Source organism: Aplysia californica, unplaced genomic scaffold (genome assembly GCF_000002075.1).
Source record: "Aplysia californica isolate F4 #8 unplaced genomic scaffold, AplCal3.0 scaffold00069, whole genome shotgun sequence".
In the NCBI taxonomy this organism is placed as follows: Eukaryota; Metazoa; Mollusca; class Gastropoda; order Aplysiida; family Aplysiidae; genus Aplysia; species Aplysia californica.
Genome location: NW_004797339.1, coordinates 1,791,866 through 1,804,365, shown reverse-complemented (window position 1 = coordinate 1,804,365; position 12,500 = coordinate 1,791,866). Strand labels below are relative to the sequence as shown.

The 12,500-nt window shown below is 39.7% G+C and overlaps 1 protein-coding gene across 1 annotated transcript in view; it reads left to right on the top strand.

The window, feature by feature from the left end:
- LOC100533396 (glutamate receptor 1) overlaps window positions 1–12,500 on the top strand; it is a gene marked incomplete in the record, with an annotated part of 109,299 nt that overhangs the window by 36,367 nt on the left and 60,432 nt on the right. Inside the window, 3 exon segments of the mRNA NM_001204681.1 lie at window positions 8,257–8,403; window positions 8,405–8,407; window positions 8,409–8,428. Coding sequence (NP_001191610.1) covers window positions 8,257–8,403; window positions 8,405–8,407; window positions 8,409–8,428 — 170 coding nt within the window.

The window sequence follows — 12,500 nt, the reverse complement described above, 5'->3', positions numbered from 1 at the left end:
TTTTCGGGCGGTTTGTTCGAGCTGAATTTTCCATCGCTAATCGTTGTAGGTGGCCGTAGAAATCACGTGATTCTGTAGTACAATTGGACGCTGAAAACAACCCACCCGGAGTTTGTACGACGCTTGTGTAAAAAGTTAAGGTAAAATATATCTTTTGTCTTCTAAATTTATTTTTTAATTTACGATAGAAAACGCTCTGGGTGCAAGTTATACTGATAGATATATCATTTAGCTCTCTTAAAAAGTCATTTTTGTTAAAAATAATTAAAGTTTTGAGGAAGAAAATCGAACTTTACTACAATACCCTAATCTAGTTCACTTCGTAAAGTAAAAAAAAAAATTCACATGCAGAGCCAGATGTCAGGGGCAAGTAACTCTGGATTGTTTTTATATAACTGAAGTAAACAAACAAACAACTTCCATCAAAGGTATGACTAGTTCTGGTAGTACAAGGTTGACCAATATTATTATTAACGGCCAAAGATACTTTTTTTATATTTGAATACTGAATATAAAAAAGTTGAAACTAAAAAGAAACGTTCAAAGGATATTGAAAAATGTGGTGGGCTTTGGTCCTCCTCCAGGGTGATAAAAAGAGTAAATTCGTATCAATCCAAGAAGGTTCAGGTTGATTGAAGAAAGCGCAGGTCGAGTACTAGAAAATATTGATCGATGGGCGGGGAGGGGGGCGTTTACCCATACTCTGTGTGCATTACGCTGCAGTAGTCATTAGGTGCAGAATTAAAAAGAAATTGAACCTTCTTGAAGATAAGTTCACTTGGCAGCAAGGCAAGGTGAAATAATAATTAGTATTGAGCTCCTCAGAAGAAGGATATTAATAATTATTATGATTGTTGCTTCTGTCAAATTCCGTGGCTCAGAAGCCCATGTTACTTTGAACTTCAGTTGTGAAATGAAAAATATTGGAATCTTGCTGTTGACAGAGAATATTGCTGGTCTGGTAATTGGTAATATGGCTTGGTATCGTAGGGAGTTTACATATTCTGTACTTTGCCTACCTTTTGCAGTCTCTGTTACCTTTTTTACTTATGGTGTGGAGGCGAGAAGCAAACATCTTTCTCTTCATGTGTATGTTTTCTTGTATAATACTGGTTTTCTTTCATGTTTTCCACTACTGCCTCCAGCAGTTGAAAACATCTCTGTGTTGTTGATTTGTTATTGTTATTATTCTGCCTTTCCTGTCCTGCTTCTTCCTGTTTGTTTTTTTAATTGATTAAAAATGTAGGTGATTTTACACCCCCTTCCTGTCTGTTCGGGCCAACCTGGGCTGAGAGAGATACAACATCACAGTAGAAAGACAGAGATACAATACTGTTAAAAAAAAAGAAAGGCATAACCAAATTGGCCATCGTGTATAATCGTATATATAGCACTGAATAACTTTTGATATAAATAAAGGAAAGAAAATACATTTTGAAATTTTATTCATTGCTGTTTATTGATTATCACCAAAGTTGAATTGATTTTGAACAATCAATTGGATGCTCCAATCCGTCAGTCCAAGGGCGGCCACTCAGTACCGGGTGTGGCCTCGTGCTGACTGGAGTACCGCTTGACATCTTCTAGGCATGGAGGCGCTGAGACGACGAATGTTGGGGAGTAGTATTGCTCTCCACTCTTCATCCAAGGTTGCAAACAGTTCATGAGGAGTGGCAGGGGCGACAGGTCTGTTCCGCAGACGTCTGTCCAAAGCATCCCAAATGTGTTCTATAGCGTTCATATTCGGTGAATTTGAAGGCCATGGGACAGTCGGGATGTTGTTCCCAGCCAGAAAATCTCTAGTTACTCTGGTAGTATGCGGTCTGGCATTGTCCTGCTGGAAGATTGCCCCTGGTTGTTGAAGCAATGGAGGGGCATGTGGTGGGAGAACGTTGTTGATGTTGGCCTGGGCTGCCAGATTGCCTTGTACTCTCACCAAGTTGCTCCAGCCAGTGTGGCTGATTGCTCCCCACACCATCACACTGCCACCACATCGCGATAAGGCCAATAATAACTAGGTGCACTATCCTCTTCTGAATAAAACATACTGGATACACATACAGATACCTTGAATTTCATCGGAGCAGAAAATAGTATAATATGTATGCTATCGAATGGTCTTTGACTGACAGATTTACTGGAGCCAGGCTCCGAAAAGATGAAACAGGTGTCGAAAGGGGGTTTTGCATAAAACAGTAATATCATAATTTGGCTTGACCCTGCTTAGAATTTATTACGTGGTGTTTCTGAACATGAATTCAGTTGGGAGACCTTAGAGCTCTCTCCCTTATTAAAGCCGTCTTATCGGCAGTGGAATTTGAATGCCCACCTCTCCAAGAGCCTCATTTTCTTAAAAGGGGCGTCAAACCTGCACGACATCATCTTGCCATTACAATGGTTGCACATCCTGTTAGTGTTCATTTGGTCTAATTATAACCCCTCCGCTTTCCATCCAGGCCACTAGGGAAAGGAGAATACAAGAGAGAGAGAGAGAGAGAGAGAGAGAGAGAGAGAGAGAGAGAGAGAGAGAGAGAGAGAGAGAGAGAAGGGGGGGGGGAGTAGTCGTGGAGGAAGTGAACGAACCGCCCTTTCATATAATATTAATTTTCTAAGAGGAAGGAATCAAACGTTGACACCCTAGATCAGCAGGGGAACTGAGAAAAAAGATGAAAGCTAATCACTAAAAATAGAATTGTATGAGGGAACAGCCAAAGGTGATCGTCCTCTGGCCGTACAGGAAAACGAGACCAGACAGTGGTTATCAAATATTCATCCGATTCCAGTATGCTGAGGCATGCCCCTTCCATCTTTTTTTCCTTTGTGGATTGGCCTTTTTCCATCTGAAGTGGGTGGAACAGGGGTCCAATATTTCGGGATTTGTATAACGTTTACACTCTTTTTTTATCCGAGTGTTCCAAATTAATGCTTGCTCGAGTGAGTTGATCTCGTGACTCTGTAAAGGCCCAATAGCGTGTATGAACGTCGTGCTTACATGTATACTTACGTTTACGTTTAAGCTTTTTAATGTATACCATCATGGATGTCATGTTTTTGTCTTCTTAGAACTCCACCTTTAAAATTCTTTTTGTAGCATTAAATGTAAGACAAACCTAGCCTAAAGCAGTAATATAAGGAACGCTTGACAACAGGGATGACTAGTTGAATTTTGTATTAAGAAGTGGTTTTCATGGTATCCCAAAGGGAATTCTACTTTTGTGGAATAACACACGCAGTTTGATGATTTCTATTTTTCCATCTTATGGGCGTTTTGCAAGGCTTTTGCCCCAAGTGGTTTCTGTTTCTATCCGAGAAGAATGTTTCAATCGAATGTAATTGGTCAGACAATTTTCCTTGGAAAAGGAAATGCACACATTATAATGAGGTGCCTAACGAAAATCTTTGAAGGTTTTGAATATTTCGGAGACAGCTTTGGAAAAGAAAAAATGCCTTTGCAAGAGAAAAAAAAAGAAAACAAAATGCCCCCCCCCCCCCAAAGAAAAAAAAGAAGACAACAACAAAAAAAACCGCAACCCCGAAATCCCTGAAAAGATCGTTAGGGTCTTTCGTTTCATAATGCATTATTAATAGATTCCATATCTTTCTCCGCTTAATTGCAGCTCTGGCACACAGGGAGCTATGCCATTGATTTTTAAGCTCGTTTTATTCACAAAGAAGAATACAAATCATTTCATTGTAAAAAGATTATTTGTTTCTTAACCATGAGGATCGAGAAATTCGTCTTGCTCAAATTGATATGTTACCAGTTACCTTAATATTTATTTGTATGCTTTCTTTTTTTACCCTTCTAAAATCATAAATCAGAGACTGGAAGCTTATTGGCCATATTCCTAACTGTGTACGAAAATAATTGTCTTCCATTCCAGAGGGATTTGTCTGTTTAATCGAGTGTCTCTCTTTCACTGCTGGGACACCGTCTCCCTTTCACACCCCGTTTACTCTGAGAGACTTTCAAATGCTCTAAATTGTGCCCAAGCTGGCACAAAACCCGATGGTGTTAAAAACAACTAGCATACAGTCAAAGTGCATCAAACAATAAATGATTTTTGGGTTATGTTATAGAATATGGCGTCGGTGGCCTAGTGGTTAGGCCCTCATACTCGCAACCGCAATGTCGTGTGTTCGAATCCCACCAGGGACCCGACGTTGTGCCCTCGGGAAAGGCACTTTTTCTCACTTCATCCAGGTGAGAATGGGTACCCAACTATAGACAGTGAAAGAGCTTGTTAGTTTGTTAGTGCCTGAGAGTTTAATCAGCTGCTTGCACTGTATGCTTCCCAAGAAGCTGAACATGATTCTAAGTGTTCTGTGGTCTGCTGGGATAATAATAGAGTGTAAAGCACCTGGGGCTTGCTGTAGAGCCGAGTTATGCGCTATACAAATGCTATCCATTATTATTATTAGATATATTTAACTTTAATGCCTTTGAAGTAAATCAAGCAAAATGTCTCTTTCATTAGGCAGCGTGCTTTGTGCGGCGAATTCCACGAGAACCTGTAAAAGAACAGAAATGTTCTGTTTGTTTTGTCCTTCTATTTACCTCCGTTTTCCTTTTTACTTATTTCAAGTAATGGGGAAAGTTCCGTCTTATCCCTCTTATTCTATTTTTCCATCTATATGTATCTTTGTTACCCTGAGGGTGCCGTCGGGGATACACTTAATATTCTATCGTGCAGGCAAAAATCAGCACAACTCTCTTGTTAGTACGAGTAATGTTATGGTGCATGGTTGAAACACCCAGTTCAATACTGTAAGATAATGTGTGAGGTGGAGAGTAAAAAAAATCATTTGAACGAAAGTGCAGTCAAACTTCGGTGGCGCAGTTTATTGTCAAATATTTCCTCAACTATCGGACAGAAAATGACCAGATTTTGCATTATGAATTGTATCAATTTGTTTTTAACCGATAAATATTTTGTAAACACCAGTTAACTGTGTACAAGAAAGTATCTTAATAATCAATTACGTATGAAAAAATTAAAGTGGGTGGGGTCTACATGATTTTAAAGATTTACAGCAAGGACAATATTGTTTTTGAAAGTAAGTAGTGTGTCATATTTTTTCTTATCACGACTTTATAACAAATTAAACGCAAATTTTGAGAAGTCATATTGCAAAAAAGTGTTCACTTTAGAACAAATTTCTTGTAACAAGTTTTACTACTAAAAAGTGTCATTGATGAGCTTTGACGTAGGTCATATGCGTATGCAAAATGTGTGAGAGAAGCAGGAAGTGCTGGGAACAATACCATTTTGTGCGTGATGAAGATTTTTAGTATCTCGTATAAATTAATGAAGCCTCGATTGTAAAGAAAAAATATTATTAAGTTATGACAACTTGATACAGACTGATGGGAAAAGCCTGAGTGACATTGATTCACCCGCTAAAGAGATATTTGAGGATAAGTTGTGCTAGGAATTTTGGACGGCATTAAAAAAGGAAACAGAACCTACCTACGTATGGCTCGTCTTAAGGGAATCTGTTTGTTTGTTTTAGTAAGGTTTTACAGCAGCTATCAGCACTCAGTCCTGTCTGCATTGCATAGAAGGATAGAGGATAAAATGGTTTGGCCACCTGTTACGCATGTCACCTGACCAGCCAGCCTCGAGAGCCTACAACACCAAGCACTCAGGCTATAAAGGAAGAGAAAGGCCATACAAAAGGTAGATCGAGGGTGTCAAGGAAACCCTAAGAAAACATAGCATCACAACTGAAAGAGCTGCGGAGCTGGCCAACCATAGAAAACTGCATCTCCCCTCAACGGTTAACGGCAACAGAGGATGAAAAAGAAAAAGTAGTAAGTACGGCGCTCGCAACTGCGTAAGGTCATATGAGCGCCAAGGGGTGGATGTCAGCAGAGAAGTCCAAGCGGGGAATCAGGCTTACTCTGCTCACCTGTCTAGCCTCAACAGCACAAAATCTGCTTCAACTATCAAGCCCCCCCCCCCCCCCCCCCTTCGGAAATAGCTGTTCACAAGAGAGTGACAAATATGCAAGAGAAGTAGAGGTAAAATGACGATAGTAAAGATGAGGAAAAGAAAAAGCAGCAGCTATGCTGTTCCGGCATAGTATGAGCATGACATTGATAAATCAGCCTATTTACAATTCTACAGGGCATAAAAAAGATTTTGCGGTCTAAGACTCGAACGATGCTTGACCCCGATATTTCCTCTTGGAAGGGAGGCCCCTTTACTTTCCACAGGGCCCCCTCCATTGGGAATAGACCAGTTTTCCACCCCCCCCCCCCCCTTTGGGAATGGCCTAAAAATACTTCAGTCAGTAGCACTGCCCTGGGAAGGCGGTGATGTTACATCTAGGAAGGGGGGGGGGGGGGGGGATTGTAAGTATTTTACGGCGCTCGCAACTGCACATGAGCGCCCGGTACACATTAAACATTTTTAGTAGGTAGGAAACTTTGAATTTTGCCCGGGTGGCGGCTGAAGGCTACTTTTATGGTTTTAGACTACCAAGAGATCATTGATGAGCGCAACTTGCACAAGGGACCTCCGATATTTTTTGCCCTTGTCCGAGAAGGCTTGGTGTAGATCTTTCCTACCAGAAGATCAGGGGTATGGCTAAAGACAGCCGAAAGAAGGAGCAAGAGAGCAGGAGAGGAGGTGAAAGGAGACAATTTTAAAGAAGAAAATGTTTCGGTCCTTACGAGGATTCGAACCCGGGACCTTTGAAAAAGAGGGGAAAACCTTAACCTTAAGGCCTCGAGACCCCCCCCCCCCCCTTACATATGTTTGGATTCTCCATGTGATTTAATGGAATAGTGTTATCGCTGTGTTCAGCATGTTCATAGGAAATGATTTGATTTTTAATGGGATGAAATCATCATTCATCGACAACTGAGATGTATACATGTATTATGTTACGGTGAACTCAAAACTTAGGACATTGAAAAAGTGCTGAGGGTTTTTTCCTTTTTTAATCAATTTCTTTGTTATTTGGTAAGATCATCAATACACAACTTTTGTCAACAAAAAAACCGCATATTTCAATCATTTTGTTTTAGCAGCTTCTTTTGTGTGTTGTATTGGAAAAACGCAAATATTTCAGGAGGAAGGATTATAAAATAATCGATCCCCAAAACACTAAAAAGACTATGCTTATAATAACATGGTGTTGGCAGGTTGTTGTAACATGGTTGTAACGTGTCAAGCCGAAATTGAACCCTACTAGCCGAAAATGTGCAAGTCTTCGCATTTTTAGTACTAAAATCTTACGAAATGAAACAATGTAGGTATTCCATAAAAAGAGTGTGAAATAAAAGCAAACTTAACAAAATATTCGTCTTGTATTGCCCAGGAATTATCATTCTATCAATTCGAATCATTATATTATATTACCCTCAATTACTCTGAAGATAGTTATAACAGCAAATGTTGCACATATGGCAAACTAAAAAAAAGACCAATTTTTGTAGCACTTTCCCTTAGGATAAGATGGATAAGATGTAGCACCTTCCCCTAGGATAAGATAAGATAAGATAAGATAAGATACATCTTTATTGTCCAGATCCTGGCACATTGGTTTGGTGTTTCTCCACGTGCACACATACACTCACGCTCAAACGTACTTACACACACACACACACACACACACACACACACACACACACACACACACACAAAAACACAAACACAGAAACAAAACATGCAAATACACGCAGGCTTACAGTAACGAATAATCTAATTGAACAATAATAATATAAACAATAATAATTTTTAAGCTAAATACATACCCAGTATTCTGACTGTAACTCAATATTATTCTGATGCAAACTAAAAGGTCATATGAGTACTTGTAACAAGATAGCTAAGATGGAAGCATTTTGATGGATGAGGGTAAAAATGACCTTCTGTATCTTTTGTTTTGTTACAGATCAGAAGCCTACGACTTTTACTTCTGACTGGTGTTTGTATTTGAGGGAACAAGGGTTGTCTGTTGTCCAAAAAGATGGAATTAATTTTTTTAGTGCATGCTGTAATGTACAATTCTAATGGACCTGTACCTGTGTGTTATCTGTCACATACATACATACAATAGTACATATATATATATATATATATATATATATATATATATATATATATATATATATATATATATATATAAGTGTGTAGAAATATATATACAGGTATATATATATATATATATATATATATATATATATATATATATATATGTATATAATGTAATAAATATTAATTATAATGATAACACTTCGTGCAGGCCTCATCTTCGACGAGCGTTCCCCGACTCTGGAGCGGTCAGTGCTACAGCACCTGCGAGAACACAGTGACAACAACAACTATTTCACGCTAGAGACACAAGTCCACCGGTTGGATACCAGTGACAGCTACAATGTCTCCCGTGCTCGTAAGTGTCCGTTGTCACCATCATCATCGTCATCATCATCATCATCATCATCATCATCATCATCATCATCATCATTGTATAAAGAAGGCATTTAAGACCTTGTTGTATTTCCAGAAAATATATATTTTTCACAGTTCAACGTTTCGCCAATAAGGCTTCATCAGGAACATAGTATTTGAGAAAAAAATAAATAAATGAGTGATAACGCCACAGCAACAAAGTGTTCACTATAAGTTACGTATTGCTGTGATTTGGACAATATCGGAAATATCTTCATCATCATCATCATATACACAGGCTATAAAAACTAAAGTGCGTACATACATGTCTGAATATTTAAAGGAGCGGTGAGTACAAATCGCCGGAGAGAAGGGAACACTAAAGCCAGAAGTGGTAGAGAGAGAGAGAGAGAGGGGGGGGGAGGTGCGTGGAAGTAAGGAATATAATAACAGAAGGGTGCGGTGAACACAAATCGGAAAGCCCAGAGACAGAGAAACACTAGGGCCAGAGGTGGCAGAGAGAGGGAAAGGAAAAGAGGGAGAGAGAGAGAGAGAGAGAGAGAGAGAGAGAGAGAGAGGGAGAGAGAGAGAGCGAGAGAGAGAGCGAGAGAGAGAGGGGGGGGGGACATATGCATGGAGGTAAGGAATATAATAACGGAAGGGTGCGGTGAACACAATCAATGAGTCGAAAAGGCTAGAGGAGGGGAAACACGAAGGCAAAAAGTGGAGAGAGAGACAGAGAGAGAGAGAGAGAGAGAGAGAGAGAGAGAGAGAGAGAGAGAGAGAGAGAGAACTAGTACGTGGAGGTAAGGAATATAACAGAAAGGCAGGGCCAAAGGGAGGGGGTTGCAGGAACATAAGGGGTGATTAGTACGTTACGTTGTAAATTTTAGGTCCTTAAAATGGGGCTCGTCGATGTTAAGGCCAGTGAGAATTTTGTGAGACCCCAAGTTCCAAATCCACATTGATTCTCTTTGGTTAAGTTTTTCTTTAGTTGGATATTGGACTATTTCAATACCCTGAAGCTGCAAATCGGAGGTTCCATTGTGACCATGACTGTTGAAATGTTGGCCGACTGGTGTGCTGGAGTTTTTCTGGACTGAATACATATGGTTATTGAACCTAGCTCTTAGTGCGGTGGTAGTTTGACCTACATATTGAGCTGGACAGACTTTACAGGATATGAGGTAGATTACATTTTTGGTTTCACAAGTGATGCTGTGGGAAAGTTTTCTTTTAAAGTGGGGGCCTTCTACAAAGTTGGTTACTTTCATGTAGGCACATGTTTTGCATCTAGGTTTTTGACAAGGATAATTTTGAGGTGGCGAACATGGGTTTACCGGAAGTGAGGACGTGCTCTAGTGCGAATGAGGAGGTTGCCAAGATTAGGAGGCTGACGAAGTGCAATCAGAGCAGGGTCGGGGAAGCAGGCTTTCATTTTGTCTGATTTTTCCAAGATGCTTTTGTGTTGGCTGTGGATTTTATGTACATTAGGTAGTCTTTGGTGATGAGTAGTGACGAGAAATGGTCTTTTCTGTTTTGGCTTTAGGGGTTTGTAGGTCAGGAGGGTTGTGCGGTTCAATTTGCTGACTTTCTCGATAATGGGCGTTATAAAATGTTTTCGGTACCCAATGTGAAGAAGGTTGACTGTGAATTCCTCTATCCGTTGTTTAAAAGAATTTTCACTGGAACAAATGCGGCGTAGTCTAAGGGCACCACTATAGACCACAGAACGGAATGTATGTTTAGGATGGTTTGAAGAAGGTCGGAGGTAACGATTAGAGTCGGTAGGTTTCTTGTACAGGTCTGTCTCAATTTGGTTATCTGCAATGAGAAGGGACATGTCCAGGAAAGAAGTGGACTTATCTGGGCTGGAATAAGTAAATTTGATGTAGTGGTGCACTACATCATCATCATCATCATCATCATCATCATCATCATCATCATCATCATCATCAGTGGAGGTGCCGCTAAGTATAATGACAATGGAGCCGAAAAAGAGCCTCGGTCTCTCTCGAAGATTTCTTCGTGGAGTCCGCCAGGCCTATTAAGAAAACAAAACCAAAAAAAATCATCATCATCATCTATGGGTACTCCGTTAGCTGAATTCGTATCCTGCTTGACGACTGAAAGGATAGTCATGGTTCAAAGTCCAAACTACGCGTTCTTGAGCATGGTTCGTTTTGCAGAGTTTTAAAGGCTCTCACTCAACCTAACAGACTCGATCTTATGGGAGACAGATCTGCCTCTTAAATCTTGTACGAGTATTGATAGGGGCATTGAACCCATAAACGTATTTTATTCATAATCAAAAGGCATACTAAATAAGAAGAGCCTTCCAGATATTGCTAGAGGTTTAAATACAAATTAAAGAATGTATGTACTAAACAACTCAGCTGTTCACCTCAAAGGCTTTCTGTGAGCAGCTGAAAAGAAAATTAAGGAATTCATTGTTGTAATAATATACACAGCAGAGGGAGGACATAAGCATCACCAGTCTCATAAAGAAGTAAGAAGGTATGAATGATGTGTGAAGACGACATTGACAGAGAGAAAGGGAAAGAAAATTAGCGAGAGAGAAAGAGAGCGAGATACACACGTACACACACACACACACACACACACACACACACACACACACACACACACACACAAACACAAACACAAACACATACACAGAGAGAGAGAGATAAAAAGAAAGAGAGAGAGAGAAATTGAGAGAGAGATTGAGAGAGAAAGAGAGAGAGAGAAAGAGAGAGAGAGAGAGAGAGAGAGAGAGAGAGAGAGAGAGAGAGAGAGATGAGGGGGTGCAGGGGAAGCCAAAAACATAAATTGAGACTCAGGCAAATAGCTATAGACAGAGACAATCAGACCCTTTTCCAACGAGATAGAAAGCCCATTGTGTTATCACGGTACATTTGACTATGTTATTGTCCTTCCAAAGAGCAATAAAGAACAAAATTGCACGATTCACGTTGTAATCATCACTATCAGCAAGATAAAGAACCGTCTTTATATTATTAAAGAACTGATTATTAAATTATCGACAGGAAGTTCACTATTGTAACGATATTTAATCTAAGGTGGCAAGGGAGGGGGTAGGAGGGGAAGGGTATTAAAAAAATCTACTTGAACTTACATTTAAAGGCCTTAGTGCAACTTTAGAGTAAACTTTATATGGAGAACAATTTTTGACATTTTCACGACCTTAATCATCTGAATTGACTCAACTTTAAAAAGACAACAAATGATATCAATAAGCCATTTGGTGTTTTTACATTGCCCTATCGACGTTGGTGTTACATTTGGTGTTGTAATATTTTGCAATAAAATGCTTTTGTGAAATCAGAGTTTGAAAAGATGTAGAGTGCAAATTATACAGGAGGTAGTTTTTCAAAATTGCATCTCGTTTTGTTTGAATGTGTGCTTAGCACCTTTCTCAACTCTTAGCAAGTCGCCAAAGCCAGTAAACCGAAATGTTGTGTGTGAAAAAGTTAGATTCTCGGACTAAAAAGTTATTTTGTCGAATATCTCCACCTGTGTACAGCGACGGTGCATCTCGCTCTGTCCCATTTTGGTTCGTACAGACAAGATCGAAGACAGTCAGTTTCAAAATAATCTAAAATGTGTCTGTGGGTCTGTAAAACGTTCCTCGTATACAAAGAACAATGAAACAGTCAGTTCTAATCTCTTCTTCATAGAAATTCCACTCAAAACTCCCACATCTATTTTTGAGTGCGATGTTTTATTTTTGGCTGGGATATTATGCAAAGCAATATTATGAGAGATGGCATTGCAATCGGAAATCCATTACCTGATTGTCGTGACATAAAAATGTACAAGTCTGGTAGAGATGGCCATCTAGCCTCACGGAACTGTTGCTGTCTGTCTTCTCGTTACCCTCTATTCAAACTGAACGCATTGTAAAGACTGAACGGTTTGCATTATTGATCTGCGTTGTTGACGCGCTACACTTTGAAAGTAGAGAGGACGACAGAGAAAAAAAGAAAGCGATACAGACACACACACACACACACACACACACACAGAGAGAGAGAGAGAGAGAGAGAGAGAGAGAGAGAGAGAGAGAGAGAGAGA